At 51.9% G+C, this 21,669-nt stretch overlaps 3 protein-coding genes and 1 long non-coding RNA gene across 6 annotated transcripts; 1 reads left to right on the plus strand and 3 right to left on the minus strand.

Annotated features, from left to right (window-relative positions):
• The first annotated feature begins 8,203 nt into the window (after positions 1 to 8,203).
• LOC116588933 lies at positions 8,204 to 9,968 on the plus strand. Its single transcript, XR_004285126.1, has 2 exons — positions 8,204 to 8,299; positions 8,743 to 9,968. It is a non-coding gene; the product is annotated as an uncharacterized LOC116588933 (long non-coding RNA).
• On the minus strand, positions 9,843 to 14,392 carry RING1 (ring finger protein 1). The gene is made up of 7 exons (XM_032340691.1): positions 13,620 to 14,392; positions 13,369 to 13,509; positions 12,453 to 12,613; positions 12,137 to 12,352; positions 11,033 to 11,422; positions 10,576 to 10,849; positions 9,843 to 10,276 (listed from the first exon to the last, which is right to left on the minus strand). The coding sequence occupies exons 2-7, from the start codon at positions 13,444 to 13,446 to the stop codon at positions 10,175 to 10,177; spliced, it is 1,221 nt and encodes a 406-aa protein (XP_032196582.1). The 5' UTR covers positions 13,447 to 13,509; positions 13,620 to 14,392; the 3' UTR covers positions 9,843 to 10,174.
• Positions 14,393 to 15,449: 1,057 nt separating this feature from the next.
• On the minus strand, positions 15,450 to 17,819 carry HSD17B8 (hydroxysteroid 17-beta dehydrogenase 8). 3 transcript variants are annotated; one of them, XM_032340692.1, is made up of 9 exons: positions 17,586 to 17,695; positions 17,184 to 17,401; positions 16,968 to 17,084; positions 16,743 to 16,835; positions 16,555 to 16,640; positions 16,355 to 16,439; positions 16,105 to 16,147; positions 15,833 to 15,907; positions 15,524 to 15,643 (listed from the first exon to the last, which is right to left on the minus strand). In XM_032340692.1, exons 1-9 carry the CDS (start codon positions 17,629 to 17,631, stop codon positions 15,627 to 15,629), a joined length of 780 nt encoding a protein of 259 aa, XP_032196583.1. In that variant the 5' UTR covers positions 17,632 to 17,695; the 3' UTR covers positions 15,524 to 15,626. The 3 variants fall into 3 exon arrangements, with proteins under 3 accessions (XP_032196585.1, XP_032196584.1, XP_032196583.1); XM_032340694.1 differs by lacking the exon at positions 16,105 to 16,147 and having other exon boundaries at positions 15,450 to 15,643; positions 17,586 to 17,819; XM_032340693.1 differs by lacking the exons at positions 16,105 to 16,147; positions 16,743 to 16,835 and having other exon boundaries at positions 15,450 to 15,643.
• A 40-nt stretch (positions 17,820 to 17,859) lies between these two features.
• Positions 17,860 to 21,434, minus strand: SLC39A7 (solute carrier family 39 member 7). Its single transcript, XM_032340688.1, has 8 exons — positions 21,352 to 21,434; positions 20,628 to 21,042; positions 20,368 to 20,536; positions 20,154 to 20,207; positions 19,854 to 20,018; positions 19,575 to 19,715; positions 19,168 to 19,364; positions 17,860 to 18,755 (listed from the first exon to the last, which is right to left on the minus strand). Exons 2-8 carry the CDS (start codon positions 21,036 to 21,038, stop codon positions 18,483 to 18,485), a joined length of 1,410 nt encoding a protein of 469 aa, XP_032196579.1. The 5' UTR covers positions 21,039 to 21,042; positions 21,352 to 21,434; the 3' UTR covers positions 17,860 to 18,482.
• Positions 21,435 to 21,669: the final 235 nt, after the last annotated feature.

Consider the following 21,669-nt stretch of genomic DNA (forward strand, 5'->3'; position numbering starts at 1 on the left):
CGAGCCTGGTGGTAGGTAGTAAGGAGGGCATGTATTGCATGGAGCACTGGGTGTGGTGCATAAACAATGAATTTTGGAAGGCCGAAAAGAAATTACATTAAAAAAAAAAACACCTCAGCTCTGCCATTTTTCGGCTCTATGATCTCTGGCAAGTTACTCTGGACCACAAGTTCCTCATGTACAAAATCAGAGAGATATTGTGAGGACTCATGATTTATATGATTTTGGGAAGCGTGTATCACTGATCCTGGTGCATAGTAAGTGCTCAAGAAATGTTAGCAATTGTTCTCACCCTTCCCTCCCATCTCCATGCTTTATGTTCCAATCAGCAAAACTGACTTAGTTGGGGATGCTTGATTATGTCACACTTTCCATCGTCCATTCTGTGGGCATGTTTTTTCCTCCTTCTGGAAAGTTTACCATCCACTCCCCCTCTACAATAAAAGCCAACATACACCTTTTTCAAGAATTAGCTCAAATCTCAAATGCTCTGGACCCAGCTCTGACTCTTCTAGGTAGAGTGAGACCTCTTTTTTCTAATGTGGCCTGTTTTGGTTTCCTATCCCTGTTCCACAAGCCACCCTAATATTTAGTGTTTTAACAGAAATGTATTGTTTCTCACAAGTCTGCAAGTTGACTGGGCAGCTCTGCTTCAGGTGGAATGTCCCAGCCTCATCACTTGGCAAGCTGTGGACACTGGAGCTTAGCCACTGCTGGCCTCTGTGGGCCTTGGGTCTACTTCATGTGGGTCTTTCAGTGGCTGCTCGGGTTTCCTCACAACATGGTGACTGGGTCCTGAGGAGGCATGTTCCACGTGCCAAAAGTGAAAGCTGCAGATCAAGTAAGACCAAACCTCAAAAGTCACACACTCACTCCTGCCACATTCTGTTGGTCACAACAGGCCACAATCCAACCCCAGCTTTAGGGAAGGGGAGATAGACTGAACATCTTAGTGGGAGGAAGGACAAAGAAGCTGCCACCATCTTTAGTTCCCCATGCTCTCATTGCACTCTGTCGTTTGTCTTTAGTGCAGCTGGAATGACAGTGTCTTTGTAAGACTTGCTCCTGCATCTGCCTCTGTGCCAGCCTCCGTCTCAGAGCTCAGAAACTGGCAACCCACTCAAGTATTTCATTTGGTTCTCAATGTGCTTTTATGATTCTTTTGAATTAATTACAAAACTTAAAAATGGAGACATTTTATAGAAAAATTGGGATTTATAGTTCCTCTTGGGGGAAAAAAAAAAAAAAAGCCTTAAATGAAGGAATGCTAAGCTGGTGCAGCCACTGTGGAAAACAGTATGGAGGTTCCTCAAAAAGTCAAAAATAGAGCTACCCTATGACCCAGCAATTGCACTACTGGGTATTTATCCCAAAGATACAAATGTAGAGATCTGAAGGGGCATGCGCACCCGAATGTTTATAACAGCAATGTCCACTATAGCCAAACTATGGAAAGAACCTAGATGTCCATCAACAGATGAATGGATAAAGAAGATGTGAGATACACACACACACACACACACACACACACACACACATACACTATGCAGCCATCAAAAATGGAATCTTGCCATGTGCAATGACATGGATGGAACTAGAGGGTATGATGCTAAGACAAATAAGTCAAGCAGAGAAAGACAGTTATCATATGATCTCACCGATATGAGGAATTTGAGAAACAAGACAGAGGATCATAGGGAAAGGGAGGGAAAAATGAAACAAGATGAAACCAGAGAGGGAGACAAACCATAAGAGACTTTTGATATCAGGAAACAAACTGAGGGTTGCTGGAGGGGGTGGGAGGGCTGGGGTTTCCTGGGTGATGGACACTGGGGAGGGTATGTGCTGTGGGGAGTACTGTGAATTGTGTAAGACTGACGAATCACAGACCTATAACCCTGAAACAAATAATACATTATATGTTAATACAAAAATAAATAAAATGAGGCAATGCTAGTCTGAATTCCTACATGGCCATACCGAACCAGAAGCTGCTGCCTCTCCAGACAACCTTGCCCTTGGCGGGGTGCCTGGGCAGCTCAGTGCGTTAAACATCAGCTTTCGGCTCAGGTCATGATCCCAGAGTCCTGGGGTGGAGCTCCAAGTCAGGCTTCTTGCTCAGCGGGGAGTTTGCTTCTCCCTCTCCATCTGCCCACCCCACTCTCTCTCTCTCCTTCTCAAATAAATAAAATCTTAAAAAACAAAACCTTGCATTTGGCACATTACGTGCGTGGCTTTCACAGAAATGTGAGTTTGCCACCTTTAATTTTAGTTGCCTGAAGGGAGAGTTTGGGACATCTCAGATACTGGGCGCTTTCATTGCCAGATACGGTTCTTTTTTTTTTTTTTTTTTTTTTTTAAGATTATTTATTTATTTGACAGAGAGAGAGAGAGATCACAAGTAGGCAGAGAGGCAGGCAGAGGGAGAGGGGGAAAGAGGCGTCCCGCTAGCAGAGAGCCCGATGCAGGCTTGATCCCAGAACCCTGAGACCATGACCCAAGCTGAAGGCAGAGGCTTAACCCACTGAGACACGCAGGCGCCCCACGGTTCTTTTTTTAAAAATTTTTAAATTTATTTTTAAAGATTTTATTTATTTATTTGTTGGGGGGAGAGAGAGAGAGAGAAAGAGAGAGAGAGGGAGCGCACAAGCATGGGGAGTGGCAGAAGGAGAGGGAGAAGCATGACCTGAGCTGAAGGCAGTCACTTAACTGAGTCATCCTGGCACACCTGAGAATAGTGTTTTTAAGTTCCATAAGATATTGTTGGGGTTTTGATTAGAATTGTACTGATATTTATAGATTTGAGAAAAATTACCAGCTTTATATTTAATTTTCCTCTTCTTGAGCATGGAATAGCTGTCCACTCTTTTTCGTCTTCTTTTCAAAATGTTCTCCAATAAAGTTTTATAATTTTCTCTACAAAGATCATGCACATATTTTGTTATATTTATTTCTAAATATTCTATAGTCTTTGTTGTTATTACAGATGGTATTTTCATTTTTCTTTTCAAAGATTTTATTTATTTGTTTGACAGTGAGAGAGAGAGACAGAGCACAATCAGGCAGAGAGGCAGGCAGAGGGAGAGAGAGAAGCAGGCAGATGCGGGCGGGACTCCATTCTAGGATGCTGGGATCATGACCTGAGCTGAAGGCAGCCGCTCAACTGACTGAGCCACCCAGGCATCCCACAGATGGTATTTTCTTAAAATAAAATCTTCTACTTGTTTATTGCTATCATATAGGCAAATTGATGTTTGCATATTCATCTTGTCCCCAGAAAGGGGTGTATTAGTTCTAATTATTTGTGGGTTCTTGTAAATTTTCTTTGTCACTAATTAATTATCTATGTAAAGTGATGGCTTTACTACTTTTTTTTTCTTATTGTGCCAGTTCAGACCCACTAGCACAAGTTGAATAGAAACAGTAAAAACTAGGGAGGGGGGCACCTGTCTGGCTTAGTTGGAAGAGTATGTGACCCTTGATCTTGGAGTCATGAATTCAAGCCCCATGTTGGGTGTAGAGATGACTTAAATAAATGAAACTTTTAAAAAAATTAAATATTTTTATATATAACTGATGAATCTTTGAACACGACCTCTGAAACTAATAATACCCTACATGTTAATTAATTGAATTTATTATTTTTTAAGATTTTATTTATTTGACAGAGAGAGATCGCAAGTAGTCAGAGAGGCAGGCAGAGAGAGAGAGAGAGAGGGGAGCAGGCTCTCTGCTTGAGAGACTTGTGGGACTTGATCTCAGGACCCTGAGATCATGACCTGAGCCGAAGGCAGAAGCTTTAACCCCCTGAGCCACCCAGGCGCCCAATTAATTGAATTTAAATTTAAAAATAAAAAATTAAGAAAAGAAACAGTAAAAACTAATATCCTTGTCTTGACTTTGGAAGTTATTTTCTAATCTTAGCTAGATTTTTAAAAAGATTTTATTTATCCTTTGAGAGACAGACAGAGAGGGAGCACAGCAGAGGGAGAAGGAGAAGCAGACTTCCCGCTGAGCTGGGAACCTGATGACATGAGGCTCAATACCAAGACCTGGAGATCATAACCTGAGCCGAAGGCGGACACCCAACTACCTGAGCCACCCAGGCATCCAGTTAGCTAGATTTAAACAAAAAATACAATGGAGTCCTGTTAAACTTTATCCAATGTGTTCTCTGTACCTATTGGGACAATATTTTTTTCCTTTTAATTTGACAAATTGTAAACATCATTAATAGATTTTTTTAAGAGATTTTATTTATTTATTTGACAGAGAGAAATCACACGTAGTCGGAGAGGCAGGCAGAGAGAGAGAGGGAAGCAGGCTCCCTGCTGAGCAGAGAGCCCGATGCAGGACTCGATCCCAGGACCCTGAGATCATGACCTGAGCCGAAGGCGGCTGCTTAACCCACTGAGCCACCCAGGCGCCCCATTAATAGATTTTTAAAGTACACCATCCTTGTATTCCTGCAATAAGGCCTGCTTGGTCATGTGCATGCGCGCGTGCGCGCGCGTGCACACACACACACACACACACACACGCACAAACTCCACCAGATTCAGTTTGTTAATATCTTATTTAGGATTTTAGTCTTTCTTTTTAAAAAATTTTGTTTATTTGTTTGAGAGAGGGAGAGAATGAGCAGTGGGGAGGAGCAAAGGGAGAGAGAGAAGCAGATGATGCGGGCTGATCCCAGAACCAGGAGACCATGACTTGAGCCAAAGGCAGAGGCTTAACTGAACCACCCAGGTGCCTATAGGATTTTAGTATTATAAGTGTGATTGTCCCTCTTTTTCTGTTATCTGCTATAGTTTGTATAAGTAAATAAACAACTGGTTTTTAAGAGTCGGCAAAATAGGGACACCTGACTGGCTCAATCTGTAGAACATGTTACTCTTGGTCTTAGGGTCGTGAGTTCAAGCCTCATGTTATGTATAGAGCTGACTTTAAAAAAATAGTTGGCAGAATAATACATCTATAAAACTATCTAGATAGGGGTGTGTGTGTGTGTGTGTGTTTTAACTCATTCCATATATTAGAATTTATAGATATGTTCAGGTTTTCTATTTCTTCTTGAGTCAACTTTGGCCACTTTTCATTTAATTTCCCCATGTTTTCAGGACCAAGACTTCACCTCCCATCCTTTGGTGGCTGGTAAAACATTTTTTAGTTAACAGAACCAATTATCAGTCCTCTTCCAGCAACTGTTGCCATGGTCAGCTTATTCTCTGGCTTTCAGTCTTCTCTTTGTTTATAACACTTGGGATTTTGTTTTCCTTTTGAGAACTCAGTCATGTTTACTCCCCCACCCCCATATTTTATCCAGTATTTCCAGGTGATGGTGCGTTTAGATTTTCTATGTCCTCCATCTTGCTTGATTCTGAAGTTGTTCCCATTTTAGAGATAAGAAAGCTAGGTTCAGAGTGATTTAACAACCTGAGGAAGGTTGCACCACTAATACTTTTAACCTAGTAATTGAACTCAGATATTATGGTTCTAGATTCTGTGCTGTTGCCACATTATTCCATGCTGCCTTCTGAAGCCAATGAGGCAAGACCAGAAAGGGGCATTACAAAGTTAAAGGGAAGGAGGGTCTCATAGGCAAGACGGAGGGGGCCTGAGATGAAGGCAGAACTGTGGAGATGGACAAGATAGGAAATACAGAGGAAGTAATGGTATTAAGAAAATGGCATATGCCTGGGCCGCAGCTGTTGGAGGGAGAATCATGTCCTCGAACCATCCTCTCTGAGATCCTGAAATATGTAGCCCTCTACCCCAGATCCTGGCACGCATGCTTCTATTGAACCAATATTTCGACTCAATATTTATGGAGTTCGAGGTCCCCTGTGTATGACAACAGTGAGCATCTGCAGTCGTGATCCCTGCCCTCAGGGAGCTTACATCCTCCAGGGGGTCAAATAACAAACGTGGAACTGCAACTGTGCCCAGTGCCTCTGAGGAAAGGCACACCTTGGTGTGGGAGCTCGGAAGAGTGGAATCTGACCCATGAAGGAAGGGCAGGGTACCTTTCCTGAGGATGTGGCAGAGACGCTGAGATCTGAAGAACGAAGAGGAGCTAGCTAAAAGAGAGATGGGAGAAAGAGCCTTTCAGGCTGAGGGTCCAGCCTGCACAAAGGCTCTTTGCAGGAAGAAGAGGAGCCCTCCCACTGGGAGAGTGGTGGGTGAAGAATCTGGAGGGGCGGACAGAGCCACACCTGGCAGGGCCTTAGCAGGTTAAGGACTTGTGTCTTTAGCCTAAGATCAATGGGAAACCATTGAATGAATAAGCAGGGTGCCTGAAACAATCAGATCTGCATTTCAAAAAGGCTTCTAACTCAGGAGTGCGGTGGCGCATAGTAGAGAAGACCATTCTCAAGGTCTCCAGCTACTGCAGTGATTCAGAGGAGAGCCAGATGGTCCAGATGGTGGCTGGACCAGGGAGGTGGAGGGATGGAGAAGAGGGACAGACTCGAGAGATATTATAGTAGATACAACTGATCAGAATAGAGGTGGATTCAGTACTGAGATGCTCGCCACAAACACCTCTACATCACATCCTTCAAAGGCAAGGGGCTACACCATACACCTGTTTGTAATACCGAGGTCACGGAACAGTGTCCCTGTTAGGTGGCGGACTCAACAGGTACTTCCTGAAAAGGTGAAACTGACTAGCGGTCTCCCAAGTGATCCTTTTACCTCTAAGCTTCTTTCATTCCTTCTGGCATATGTCCGTAGTCAGCCTCTCTGGTACATCCATAGGGAGAATGCTGCCAAATTCTAAAGCATATACTTTGGGGGAAGTTAATGCAGAACTAAGGTCTACCTTATCCTTTAACATGTATAGTAACAATAATCTTACTGTGAGTGTTGCCCAAGTGAGGCATTCCCCCAACAGAACCTTCTAAAAGGGTGAATGGTGGGGCACCTGGGTGGCTCAGTGGGTTAAGCATCTGCTTTTGGCTCAGGTCAGGATCTCAGGATCTTGGGATCAAGCCCCACATCGGGCTCTCTGCTTGGCGGGGAGCCTGCTTCCGCCCCTCTCTCTGCCTGCCTCTCTGTCCACTTGTGATCTCTCTCTCTGTCAGATAAACAAATAAAAAATCTTTTAAAAAAATTAAAAGGGTGAATGGTAACACCACCCTCCTCAGTGCCAGGCTGGAGCCAGAGGCGCTATCTAGAGGGGACGCTTCTGTGGGACCCCCTGGATGACTGTTCAAAACCAACTGCCCAGGATATTAAGCAAACAATTTTGTGGAAGAAGCGCAAATAGCCAGACACGAAGTACTTGTCTCGGAGCTTGACAACACAGGGGGAAAACCCCAAACTGAAGAAGAGATGAGTGGTCTCTCTGGTGACGTTTGTACCTGATAGCGGTCCTAGGTTTTTCTGAGATGTCTCTTGTGTGTATTGTCTTACACGCTGCTCTCACTCCTGTGCTCAGACGCATGATCTGCTATGGTTTGGGGACTGAGAAGCCTGAGCCAGGGAAAAGTGGGAGATGGATGGGTATGGGAGAGAGAGGCTCCTTTTCTCTTCACCCCTCCAGCAAGACTTTCTTCTTCCCTTCTCAAGCATCCTGGCACAGTGTCACCTCCTCTGGGAGGCCCTTTCCAATTGCCCTACAGGTTCCCAGTGACTCCCTGCTCCAGAGGTTGGAGCCCCTTCTGCATGAGGCACTTACCATTCACCCAATGAGGACCCATCCCGAGGGAGCTAACATCTCATGGAACATCTACTGGACTGCTCCTCTTCCTCAGTGCCCATCAGAATCACCCAAAGCGTTTGTAAAAACCCAATGCTCCACCCCCAGAGTTTCCTGTGTAAAGAACTCTCTCTTTAAGGGGCAAGATGAAGATTTACTCCCAGGTCTCCCTGCCTCTAGTAACCTTTCTTTCCCTGCCTCCCTCCTTTGCATAGTTAGTTATTCTCCTGCATGTATCTAGTTCCTCAACAGAATAGTCAAGTTCTTTTTTGTATACTTTGTATCTCTGGCTTTGCCTAACCTATTTCTTAGGGCTTAATTTACACCAAGACTGAAGGATTTGGGGAAGGAACCCAGGGAAGCTCCCAGGGCAACAGGATCTGACCTGCTCCCGCCACCCCACAACACCTCCTTCTCCCAGCAATAGGGAAGGAGAACACCCGGTCAAGGAGGTAGTTATTTTTCCCTGCCTGCGTGGGTAAGACAGACGCCTAGGGCCACAGTTTGGTATGTTTCCCACATGATGTCACCGAAATAAACAGGCGCATCTTCGAAATTCAGTCATGGAGGCAGCAGAGAGGGGACAGCAGCAGAAATGTGAGAAGTGGAGAGAAGGGGAGGGTGGGGTGGTGTTGACCGCGAAGCTGAAGAGAGAGATGCGGGGGGGGGCGATACGGGGACGAGGGGCTGTTACAGGGTTAAGGGAGAGGGCGGGGAAGAGAGACAGAAGAAGCTGCGGGTCGGTCACTTTCCTGGAGAGAATGAGAAAAGTGAGGGGGTGGTGCTCCTGGCAGGCCCGAGAACTAGAAGAAAAGCCGTGGTCATTGCCTACTCTCCAGCCTCCACCTCTGTATCCTGCCTCTCCCTCTCTGAAACTCCGGGAGCGACGCCCAATTTCCTCCAGCCCCAAAGCCCCGGCAGCGCCGCAGCTGCTGGATACCTGGGGTTGGAAAGGAGGCGAGCCAGGATCAAGGGTTCTGGGGAGCGGGTATAGAAAGGGGCTCCTTCAAGTGTTAAGTGGGTGTGGTCTATTTCTGCAGGGCAAGAGGGCTCAGGCGGTGAGTTCAGGCCAGCAGGTCTGTAGGACTTGCCTGGGCGGAAAGGTGCCCCTTAGTCGGTAGGTATTGAAGGTACTAGGGATCAGAGGGAAAAAACGAGAAATCCCAAGCGTGGGGTGGTGTGCCCTCGGGTCTGTGGATCACACCGAAAGTCTAACTTCTCTGCCAGTGGGGCAGAGAACTGAGCGAGCTGCAGGAATTTGGGGCGGATCCGGGTGGGGATGCGAAGGGCAACGGAAACAGGAAGTGAGGGGCAGAGAGTCTGAAGGTGGGGGCAGAGGGAGAATCAGTTACTCCGGGGGAGGCGAGTCCGAACCCCGCACTACACCTGACGCGGAGCGCAGCGGAGCACCACTGTACCTCCGAACGCGGGTTGGGGCCCAGTCCGCCTGTGCAACTCGAGGCCGGGAGCCAGCAACTGCCTCACTTGAGGTCCCCACCGCTCTGCTCTTGGCCACAGCCCGGCAGGAACAGAACTACACCTCCCCTGCGGCCCTCCCTCCACTCAGCCCGCGGCTAGGCTGGCACTGGCTTGCGCACTCCTGGGAATTGTAGTCCCTGGCCCTGGCCGCCTTCTTTGGGAGGCGGCCGGGATGTCCAGCAGGGAGGTCCTCGCAGCCCTCTCCACGACCCCTCCCTCTTGTCTTTCCAGCTATAGACACCAGCTTCTTGTAGTGATGAGGAATTACTCTGCTTCCGAACATCACGGTCCCACTGGCGGCTACAAACGTGCCTTACTCTCGAGTCACTTTCCTACATTCCCTTTGGTATTGAAACCTTGGATTCCAGGCTGGGCGATCCAGCTTTTAGGGGGCAGCTGAGATCTGACTTGAGATGCCGCTCAGCTCTTCACCCTGTCTCTTTCAGCTTCACAGACTGTGCCCCACTATTTTCATACATATCTGTTGACTTGGGGTTCAGAAAATTGGGATTTACACACCGTGAATAACCGTTGGCATTTCCTCCCCATTTCCAAGGCTGATTTCCACATGATTTCCAGGCTTGTCTCCCCAGTCTTTTTGTTTTGTTTTGGTTTTCCCCTTCTAGTACACCCCTAATAAACAGAGACACAGAACTGCAGGTTTCAAAGAGGAGAAGAAGCAAATTTGTTGTTGTTGGTAGGAGGGCATGAAGGGGAAGGTTCTTCACCTTCCCCAACATCTTGTGTAGATGGGAGGCTGCGGGTGGGGGGGGGAGCAATAGAAAAGGCAGTAGATGGGGGTGCATGCCCCGCTCTGTACAATATAGAAGAATCTGATATAGATACTTTGTATAAAAGCCACTTGTCCTCATTTGTGTCCTCTTGCTGGCTGGCTGGGTTGGGGGGGCACTGGGGGACAAAGAAGCTGGGGGTGGTAGGCCAGGACACAGGGACACCCCATGGTCCCCATCCTCTGGCTGTCCCCTTGTGGGGTCACTTTGGATCCTTGGTGGGGGCATAGCAGAGCTCCAGTGGCCGGGACACCTTCCAGAACTTCTCATTCACCAGTTCCAGGGTCAGGGAGCCATTCAGTGTCTACAGAGAGGGTGGAAGAGAGAGAGAGGCAGGGTAAGAAAAAAGAAAATTGGAGAAGGTAGTAAAGGATACGAGTAAGGCAGGAAGTGACCTAGGGAGGAAGAAAGAAAAAAAGAGTAATAAAAGAGCTGGGGCAAGGCAAAGCAGGGGCACAGGGAGTGATGGGGGAGGAGACACAGATCTCTGGATGCCCAGAGAAAGGAGGGTGGGCCAGTTAGGGTGGGATCCATGGTTCTGTGTGGCCCCAGACCACCCTCCCCAGCACTCCCTCTTACAGCACTGCCCTCAGAGGCTCTCACCGTGAAGGCTCCGCCCCCAGGGGCGATGTAGATGGTGTACTGCTTTTCGCTGACACCTTCCAGACTGGGCAAGGCAGGCTCCTCAGGGCCGTCACCACCTCCGGCACCCCCACCCTCTCCGCCACCCCCATCAGGTCCCCCGGCATCAGAGGCGCCCCCTCCAGGCCCTCCTGGCTCCCCAGCCTCTTGCTGCTGCCTCCGCTCTAGGGCAATGCGCAGGGCCAAGTACTTGGAAAGATGGTCCACTGTGGCATTCCCAGTTGTCTTCACATACCTGAAGTGGGAAAGAGGGTAGGTTTAGGGCACAGAAAACCTTAAATGGACAAGGGAAGTAGGGAACTTTCCAACAGGGCCTCTGGGTTAGGGTTTCTTGCTGGGTTTGGGTGAAGCCTACTTCTGATGGAAGTCTATGTGATCTCTGGTTTCTCAGAGGTCAGGGGAAAGACAGGGCTCTCACCTAGTCTGGCAGTATTCTCCCTTCTCCACGAGCAGGGGGTGGGGCCGGAACACGAGCTCAATTTCTCCACCTGGCTCCGGGGGACTGGGGGCCCCAGGAGGGCTTGGGGGGCCTAGGGTGCCCCCTCCCAAGGTCCCTCCCCGGTCACCAGAGTCTTCAGAACCGGCACCCCCACCAACCCCACCAGTGCCACCTCCCCCAGTCCCTACACTGCTCCCCCCTGCGCCCCCACCACGGGGTCGCTTGGGAGCAGGGCCTGGGGCAGAGTCAGGGGCGGAGTCTGAGCTCACATCCTCTCCATCCCCCTCTCCCTCCCCAGGCTCTCCTTCCCCCCCACTCATCGTGGTGGTCTGATCTGACCCGGGCATCGGCCGCCTCACACGCTGGGCCCTGTAGAAGCAAGTGGTTGAAGTTAGAAAGCACCAAGGATAAGGGGTTTAGATTTTAAACTTACGAGAGAACAAGAGATCAGGGAGATATTACTGATGACACCTAATATTTTTGAAATACTAACTATATGCTTAAGCACACTGCTAAGTATTCTGCACTGATCGCCCACACAGTACAAATCCTAGAAGCAAGGAATTATATTCTCTCTATAGTTGAGGAAACGGAGGCTTACAGAGGTTAAATAACTTGTCTGCGATCACAGCCCCTTGACTCTCCTCATGGACTCCCAAGAACCAGAAGCACAGGTTTGTAGAAATGTGGAATTTCAGGCCCAACTCCAGACCCATTGAATTAGAATTTGCATTTTTAACAAGACCCTTGGGTAATCTGGATTCCTACTGAAGACTGAGCAATGCTGGCCTAGAAGGTCATTTAATTCCCAGCGGTGTGACTCCAGAGTCTATGCTCAAAATCACTCCACTACTCTAACTTCTAGAAAGTTAAAGGGTGAGCTGTTTTCTTCTTAAGGATAGCAGTGCCAGCTACTAAGAAGCTGCAATTTACGTCCCTGACTTCCAAGCTTCAACAATCATGCCGGGGCTAACTATAAGGATGCTAAGGCATAGAAGCTGGCAGGCAGCAAAGACAGCACCAGGAGTCAGACCCACACATCTGTCCCACCAGCCCTGCTACTGCTTCTCTCCCAGCCCGAACCTGTGCATGGCCTGCATGCGCAGCCCCTCCTCGATGCTGGAGCTCAGTGCCTGCTGGTTGTGCAGGCGGCTGAGGCGGATGAGCACCCGGTCTTGGTGGGCCTCGTATTCCTCCCGGCTGGGGTAGATCTTAGAGATCAGGGCATCAAAGTTGGGGTCCGGCCGCAGAGACCGCTTGGATACCAGCTTCTTGCGGCAGGTAGGGCACTCCTTGTTCCTGGCATGGAAGAGAGGAGGCTCTGAACAGTCAGCTGCCGGGGCATTGAGGCCCCAACTCTGTACCCTTCATCCCATCTCAAACACATCCCTCCTGTTACCCGCTCCGAAGGGCCGTGACGATACAGTCTGAGCAGAATCGGTGGAGGCACTCCTTGGTGGTCATTGTATTCTTCAGCATGTCCAGGCAGATGGGGCACATGAGTTCTGAATGCAGTGACCGAGGGGAAACCGCAATCTCTGTGCCATCCATGATGGCTTCCTGGAGGCATCAGTGAGTGGAAACGATGGTGGGTTGGGGGGGGAAAGGGGTTTTAGAAGTAAGTGGTCCATGGAATGGGAATTTTGAGAAATACAGTGAAATAGCAGAATCTGGGTACCCCATGTTGGCCACTTGAGGAAGATGGTAATTCTGAGAGAGAGGAGCTTTGACTTGGAGAGAATGGAAAACAGAAAGGATTAGTGTCCATGAACTAAAAGTAGGAGCTTCGCAACATAAGGATTGGAGGTTTGGCAAGAGGTGTGGGGGTGGGGGTGGCACAGATTTGGAATTTGGAGAGGGCTTTTTCCACAGAATTTCTTAAAGTGGGTCCAGGTTCAACCTATATCAGAATCCCCTAGGGTACGCGCTTAAAACGCAGACTCTGGGGCCTCATCTCATTACCATATCAGAACGTTGGTTGGTGGGGGACAGCCGAGAGGCTCCATTTTTAATAAACTTGAGGGGTGAGTCTTACAGGCACTAACTGGAGCAGAGGAACAGTGAAGGTAATTTCTGTCTGTTTACTATCTTTCAGATGAAGGAAGTCATATTTGCTTTATGTCTGTGGCACTAGCTGATGTGAGCATTAAATGAGGTAAACGTGAAGTGCTTGGAAAAGATTAAGATGACTCAAAGGTAGGACCAAGGGAGTCTGTGACATGGGGCAGGGAAACGTTAAAGAGGCTGTGGGATGGGGTCTGTGGATTCAAAGGTTTGGGAAAGGGAGTAAGCTGTGAAGGGAGAGTCCCTGTCACCTGCGGGGTCCGGTGGAGCTCATACAGACTCAGTTCCCACGTTTTGCTGGCATTCTGGGCATTCGCCGGCGTCGTCATGGTGACCGGGCACAGACCCCCCCCACTAGGGCTCCGCCGCGGTGGAGGAGGAGGAGAGGTAGGCTGGGGGGGGGGAAGGGGGAAGGGGTGTTAGGGGGGCCGCCCTCGCGCAGACCCCGCCCCTCCGGTGGCTCCCCCCACCCCCCTCCGCCCGGCGCCGCGCTGCCCCTCACCCGGATCCAGCCGTCCGCGCCCCGGTTGCCGCAGCGCCTCTCCCAGGGCCCGGGATCCCAGCCCCAAATCCCTCGGTCCGCAGCCGCGGCTCAGACAGCAGCTCCCGCCGCCGCCGCCGCCATGGCCCGGGCACTGGGGCCCTACGTCACTTCCGCCTGTCCCTCCACTACACCCCCCACACCCGTCAGCAGAGACGTCACCGCCACTCGGGGCTCGGGTGGGACGCGACGTGGGCGCCCGGGCACCCCGCCCTCGGGACGCGCCCGCTTCGCGTATAGAGCCGGCGTCCCCGGAGTCCCGAGTTACGTAGGGACCCCGGTCTCTGTAGCCCGGCCGGCACCGTCGTGCTGCCAACCTTAGCCACCGTTCCCTTCCCGAGGTCCCCACCCGAGGCCTCCGCTCCGGAGGGCGGGGCCTGGGATCTCTTGAACCCCGGGAGGGGACAGTAGGTTGGAAAAGGGGCCACCTCCCCCACTCCGCGTCCCCTAGCGGCTCTGGGGAACAGCTGCCCCCCTCCCCACAACTTCTCTGTAACCCCAGCCCGGCATTCCGGGGAGGGTAGGGGGGAAGGCTGCAAAGGATCCTCGGCCGCTTCAGTCCTCCAGTCCTGTGAATGCAACTAAATCCGGATGAACCCGGGATTCCCCTTACCACCCTGGGGACTTGCTCCACCCTCCGCTTTGGCTCTCACTAGACCCTCCGACCCGCTCTCCCCTCGAGGTTTGGGGGCGGCGGCTCGGGACGTCCAGACTCAACTCTCGGCCAGAGCCAGAGACTCGAGAATTGCGTTTGGACAATCAAGAGCCGCGGCCCGGGGCGGGGGAGGGAGGCGCACGGGAGGAACGGGGGAATGGAGACACCACGCGGAAGCAGGGACACAGACACAAGATGGGGCCCCTATAGGGGAGGGGGCGTGCGCGTGTGGGTGGCTGGGGGCACAAGGGGCAGAATGTCTGGAGTGGGAAGCGGGCAGGAGCCTCCTCCAGGACTTTGCAGTAAAGGAAGGGGACGGGGAGGAAAGAGAAGAGGAAGGGGCAGAGCGATCCCCATTGAGGGCAGGGGATGAGATACGGGGCGGGAGGGGGGGTGCGGGTGGTGGAAAGAGACCGTGGTGGGCGTCCTGTCTCCTTCAGCCTGAGCTGGGGTTCCCGGACTTGGGCTGCAGCTGCCAGGGGGGTAGCCTGTTTCTGGGACAAGGCAACAGTGGGTCCCCTCGCCCCCTCCCCCAGTTCCCCCCTACTTCCCTGTCCTCTCCTTCAGTCCGTGGCCAGTCCTTATGTGGGCTCCAGAGTCGATTAGCGCAGACCCCCTCCCCTTCCTCCTCCTCCTCCCAGCCCCCTCCCTTCTGCTCTCCTCCAGCCCCTTTCATCGGCTGGTCCATTCCCCTAATCCTGGCCCCCTCCCCTAATCCCCCCCACCCGACCCCAGGCCGGCTGCAGCTATTGTAAGGTGGAGAGAAAGGGGAGGGGGGACTCAGAAAAGGGAGAGGGGTGGGGGAGGGCCACCTGTTCCAAGACCCCTCCCAAGGCCAGACTGGACACCAGGATGGGGCCATGAACAAATCACCCTTGGGGACCATAAGGACCTGGGGAACTGGGGGGAGGGGATTGGGGCTGCAGGACCAGTGGGAGGGGGTGGGGCAGAGACACCCTCCCTCTAAAAAGACCGAGTGTCAGGCATACACAGTGACACACACTCTCTCCTCTCACACCCGGCGGCGGGGGTTGCCCTGGGAGACCAGGCAGTGAAAGGGAACAATCCTTCGGGAAAGGGAAAGGAGGGGGAGGTGGGGAAGGGTCTGAGGGCTTAGACACAAGAAGAACCGGAGGTGGCAGGGAAGAGGATTTGGAATTTATTAGGGTCGCAAGCACCCCTGCCTCCCATATTCAGCATTTCAGAGCCATACACTGCCACCCCTTTTGTAGCCTGGGAACTCAGAGTCCTCATCAGCAGGAGGCCGGGTAGAGTGGTGGGGGAGTAAGCAGAGTCCAGGGTCCGTGAGGCAGTTACATGAAAAGACCTCCTGGGAGGGGCAGAAACATTTGGACAGATGCACAGGTGGAGACAAATGGGCTGGGTGGCGCCCACTTCGGTCCCATGCCTATGGGAACTTCTGCTGTTCCCTCAGTGGCTCCAGACTCCCTTTACTTGCTTTCTCTTATCATCTGGGTTCCACTACTCTTCCCTCTCCCTCCCCATGATGGCTTCATACCAGTGACTTCCACTGAGGCCCCTGTGATGTATCCACTGTCTTCAGATGCCAAGAATGCGACCACATCTGCCACATCTACAGGAATGGTGGGAAGAAGGCAGAATCCTACTCACTCTCATGGACCCAAAGTCATCACCTCCCACCAGAACCCCTCCCCACCAACACACAAACTCCAACCACCAATCCTAGTGATATCCTCTCAGATTCCACAAATTTTGGGATCTCTTCATTCAGGCCCTTTCCCTAGGGCCTCCTCCTCATTCAGTGCTCACCCTCAGGATCCCCCATATGTCCCATCGGGATTATTCCAATCACCTGTAAGAAAATACTCATAAGTGGGTGAAAGTTTCTTTTACAGACTTTTTTTGTAGGCTGAGTCTATGAACCTTTTTTCTTTTGTCTTCATTCCTTGTACACTTATTAAATATCTACTATTTGCCAGGCCCTGTGCCCAGATTCTCTCTGAAGCCCAGAGATGTTGGGTATCTGGAAGGATTCTGCCCTTGGTCCACAGCCTCCTACCTTGTCCAGCACTTTCTGTGGCACTTTCTGTGTCATGGGTGTTGTAATGAACCCTGGGAGGACAGAGTTACAGCGGATCCCATGTCTGTGGAAGGGAGAGTGGCTGCTGATTCTGGAAGAGGACTGAGTACTGACCTGCCTTCCATACCTCCCACACGCCTCAGCAAATCCCTCTGTACCCCCAGGGCTGTCTGACCAACCGTCCAAGCTCCCGAGCTGCAGTCTGGGTCAGCCCAATCACTCCGGCCTTGGATGCTGCGTAGTTTGTCTGTCCCATGTTCCCCACCTATAGGTGAGTCAGAGATTTGGGATGAGTCAAGAGTCCCAAGGAGGGGCTCTCCTCTCTATGCCCAACTAGCTGGCTGACCTCATCCCAACTCAATCTGACCTTCCCTACGATGCTACTGATGTTGATGATGGACCCATGGCAACCACTGGACACCAGGGCTTGGGCTGCAGCCTGAGTGACTAGAAAGATGCCCTGGTGAGGAAAGAGTAACAAGGCAGAAAGGAGTGACAGTCCTTCCAGTAACAAGGCAGCTGGAGTGAGTCTTCTTCCAGCTCCCTCCCCCAGGCTGGAGGAGCTAGAAGCCACAGGTTCAGAGGTCGCCACCTTGAGATTGACAGCAATGACTTTGTCCCAGTCATCCTCAGACATGCGGAGCAGAACCTCATCCCTGGTGATCCCCGCACAGGACACGACGACAGATGGCGGGCGAGAAAAGCAGGCCTATGGAAGGGGGCGGTTACACACCAAAACCCAAGTACAGCCGGGGGAATAGAGGCAACGTCGGCTTTTTAAAAGAGGGCGAGGTCCTGTCGCGTTCACCTGCACTTGTTCCAGCAGGCGCCTGACCGACCCGGCCTCAGACACGTCAGCCTGGAAGGCGGCGTGGGTGTCGCCGGGCGCCACCTCCTCGCTCCCCTGCCCGCCCAGCAGCCACACCGTCTCGCAGGCCGCCGCCCTGTCCAGGTCGCAAGCGGCCACAGTGGCCCCCTCTCTGGCCAGGCGCACACTGACCGCCCGGCCGATTCCGCTACCCGCGCCTGAGGTGGGAAAGAACACGCGGGAGGGGGGAAAAGGGGAGTGGGCAGGGGTCAGAGGTCGACAGGGCGCAAAGTTAGTAAAATTTGGGCCGGGGGCTAGAGGTCACAGCGCCTGTAGACGCCGAGGGGGCGCCCCGACAACACTCCAGCACCCCAACCCGCCTGGGAGGACATTCCCCTCAACCTGTGACCAGGGCCAGCGCGGAGCGGAGCCTGAGCTGAGACGCCATGTCCGGCGGCGGGTGGGCGGGCACCCAGTACGGAGCCAATCCTAGCGCAGAGGGGGCGTGGCAAGAGCAAAGACGCGCCAATCTAAGCCAGGCCAGCGTTGGGCCATCTGCGGCCACCAGCGCAGGCTGACCTCCCACCGCGGGGGCGTGGCCAGTCGCCACCACTTGGGGGCCTGCGGAGTGGGGAGACGAGGAGCCCTTATTCCAAAAAAGACAAAAGACCGCGTGTGGGGCGGAAGATCCGAGGACTTTATTTCCGGTCACCACCCCACCTCTTGATTAAAACAGTGATATCAAAAGAATAGAAAAAAAAAAAAATCGGGCCAGGAGATTAGCAACCCACCTACCCCCTCAATCACTCCCAAATCAGGACACACGATTGATGTTTAACTGATGTACATCCCCGGCTCTTCCTGTTACCCGCTCTGTCCAGGGCTCTGGTCTTCCCTGAAGCTTCCACCAACAGGTGGGAGGGGGAGGCAGACCTTGGAAGAAGACTGTGTGTAGTAGCTTGGTCCTCGGAAAACAGGTTGGGTAGGGCACACAGCATAGGCTGTCATCACCCCTCTGTTTTCCAGCCTTCTTCATGGTCCCATTTAGCCCCCAAACCCAACAACATGGTCAGCACATGACTTACACTATGGTCCCTCTGACTTCTCACTCTCACTTCTGCAGCTCCTGTAACACTGCAAAATCCTGATGGCCCTAATGCCAAAGTCACCACTTCTCTAGGATACAATTTCCTTTGCCAGATGTCCCTGGTGAGGGCCCCCAACCTCCACAGACCCCTGACCTGGAGGACTTAGAGGCTAGAGGTTTGGGACTGCGGTGGGGACGGTTTACCCCACCTCTCACTCGAGGTGGGCTATCAGCACCATCATGGCAACTCCCCCCAGCAGCCCCAGCACCTCCAGAAGTGACTGCAATGGTGACGCCTCCCTCAATAGCTCAGGCAACACGGACACTGTTGCTACGTAGATAAAGCCACCTGCAGTGAATGGCAGAATCCAGCCAGGACCTGCACCACCAGCAACTTCACTGCCCACTGCCCCTCCTTCAGTTAGGAGGGCACAGGCTGTGCCTGCCAGCGCCCCTATTGCCGTCAGTAGTTGCAGACGCATCGCCTGGTGGGCAGAAAAGACAGAAAGGTACTCAGCAGCATCTAAAGATGATCAGTGGTTAGGCATGTTTGGTGGGGTATAGGTACATATGGGCAGGGTGCATGTCTTGGAGAACTAAAGACTGAGGCAAAAAGAGGAGGATCTAGAATAGACACTTTCTGAAAAATCTTAAAATATCAAAGAGGTCCTACCTACAGACACACTCTGAGTGAACAGGTCAAGGTGAAAGACCCTCATAAACCACTGAGATGGTTTGTAGACCACAAATGAAGAGACAGAATTTCTTCCCCCTCATTTCTGTTGTTCCTCACAGTACAGCTTGTTTGGAACTAATGAGTGTTGATCGTGGGTTCTGGGTGGGTGAGCAGGAGGTAAAGAGTTTGAGGCAATCATGTCTGATGCACAAATCACCAACCTGCTTTTTGCTGCATCCAGACTGGACCAGGATGGCAAAGTCCCCGACTTCATGGGGCACTTCGTGTAGCAGGACGGTCATTGTAGTCAGGATCCCAAGCCCCCGACCTCCTCTAAATGAAGCACCAATGGCCAGACCATCTGTGAAGTTGTGTGCCAGGTCAGCAGCCAGATTCAGGTACCCTGATACACGTAGGTCTTGTACAAGCGGAAAGAAAGACAAAATAATTAGAGACATCTATCACTCCTAATTTCAGCCCTGGTCAGCCTTTATCACATCTCCCCCCAGAGATCACTTCACCACCCAGCCCCTTCACGTTTCCTGGACACCTGCCATTACCCACAATGCACATTTCATGTGAAACACAATATCCCTGGCCCAAGTTTATCAAAAACTCTGTCTCTCACCTGAACCTCTTTTTTCTTCTCCAGAATTCTGAGGTCTCACTGGCCCATCTTTGAGCCCTGTGCTCCCTCCTCTCCTCTTCCGAGACCCAGCTGCTTCCTTTTCTTCTTCCTCTGAACTCTGTTTCTCCTTTGAAGGACACTCTGCAGGAAGGAGTTGGTAAAAGTGGAGAACAGAGACCTCCAAAAATGTCCTCAGAAAGGAAGTTCCCTCCCACCTAAGAGCCATAGAATAAGGGGATTTTAAGGCAGGCAAAATGCTTTTTAAGGAAAGGGACTTACCCTGTTTTCCATGCCCATGACTTCCCTGGGTGTGACCATGAGCATGTCCATGTCCATGGCTGTGTCCATGTCCTCCTTTCACATGTCTCACAAATTTCTCCACCACAAGAAAGGCAACAATTCCACTGAGGACCCACAGTCCCACAGACAGAATGGGGCCCTGGCCTGGAAATAGAGGCATTGAGACATTAAGGGAGATGATGTAGATTCCAGACTCCTCTCCCCCAAGTGCAGGAGGAGAAGAGGGAGGGAAAGACCTTCCCCAACATCCCAACACATCTTCATCCACTCCTTCCTCACCACTATGAGAGTGTCCATGTCCAGGCTGCTCCAGAGAGTGGTGAGAATGAGGTTCTAGAGAAAGGGAGAGGAGATGTCAAATGAGAGAATACCCTGGCCAAGTGGCATGCATTTGGGGGAATATTGGATAGTAAGAGATGAAAAAAGGGCAAATAACCCTTCTGCCTAAAGAATAAAATATTAAGACTTACAATAGTGGCCAAAGATCACTTACCCAGTGCATGAGGGATGAGGTGCAGAAAGGCATCTCCTAAGAGCCCACCCGAAGCAAAACTGAGCAAGATCTGGAGCAGAGAGCGGTGCCGGGGGGAGTTTGATTCCACAGGGATAAGGAAGAGGACAAAAAATGGAGCTGCAGAGATCAGAACGGTGGCCCCCAGTGCCTGGTGAGGGAGAGAGTCGGGGGTCAAGTGGTGCGGGGTTTCCCAAAAATCCAGAGCCGGCCCCTCTCTCCCCCATCCCCTGGGGACTCACATAGGCCCAGAGAGTGACAGTGTCCAGGTCCTGCTTGATGCCTGGAGCCCCAGACTCCCCATGGCCTCCATGGCTGTGCTCATGGTCATGTCCATGTCCTCTGTGGTAGAGGCTCTCATGTGATTGGCCATGGCTGTGGCCATGGTGCAAATCCTCATGTGACTGTCCATGTTCGTGACCGTGGGTATGCCCGTGCCAGATGCTCTCGTGAGTGTGGCCATGGCCATGGGCATGACTGTGTCCATGGTGGAAATCCTCATGTGAGCGCCTGTGGCTGTGGCCATGGAAGTCCTCGTGCAGGTCCTCGTGCAGGTCGCCATGACCCCCGTGTCCGGCCACTAGCAGCCCCAAGGCCGCCCAGGTCAGCAGTCCCACGGACACCCAGTGGGGGGCCCCCTGGCCTCTGGCCATCACGCTGACCAGAGGGACAGAGACAGTGACTCCACTTGACCCTCAACTCTACACCTATGAGGTGCCAGTTTTACTCCGTTCGTGCCCTCCGTCCACTTCTAAGGACCGCTACCACATTCCGCTGTTCCCACCCACATTGTTCCCAAGACTCGGTCTCTTTATCTCAACCCCCCTCCCGGATATAGGGCCCCCGGGACACCGCTCTAGGCTTTGATTCTCTACTTTACGGACTCTCTGGGCCCTACTCTCTATGATCCACTAGGTAGTGGAAAAGGTCTGGAAAGGACGGTAGGGTAAAGCAGAGAATTCTCACCGGCTTCGGGAATCCTCTCCCTTCCCGGTTTGCTCGGACGTGGCAGTCCCGCCTCTAGCTCCCGCGAGAACAGGAAGTTCCGTCCCACCTCGGTCCCAATACCTTTACCAATATGGCGGCACTCGGGTGGCGGCCCAGTCGCCTGCCCTGGCGCGCATGCGCGGGCGTGGAGGTTATTTGAGGGAAGGCTGGGCGAGGCCGGCTAACAGGGCCGAGGAGACCGCCTCCTCCGTTTCCAACTAGACGAGGGGGCGGGAACTAGCGCGGAGACTTCCCGTCTATACCAAGATGGCTGCCATGTCGGTGCTGTCATTTTGG

Source organism: Mustela erminea, chromosome 4 (genome assembly GCF_009829155.1).
Source record: "Mustela erminea isolate mMusErm1 chromosome 4, mMusErm1.Pri, whole genome shotgun sequence".
Classification (NCBI taxonomy): Eukaryota; Metazoa; Chordata; class Mammalia; order Carnivora; family Mustelidae; genus Mustela; species Mustela erminea.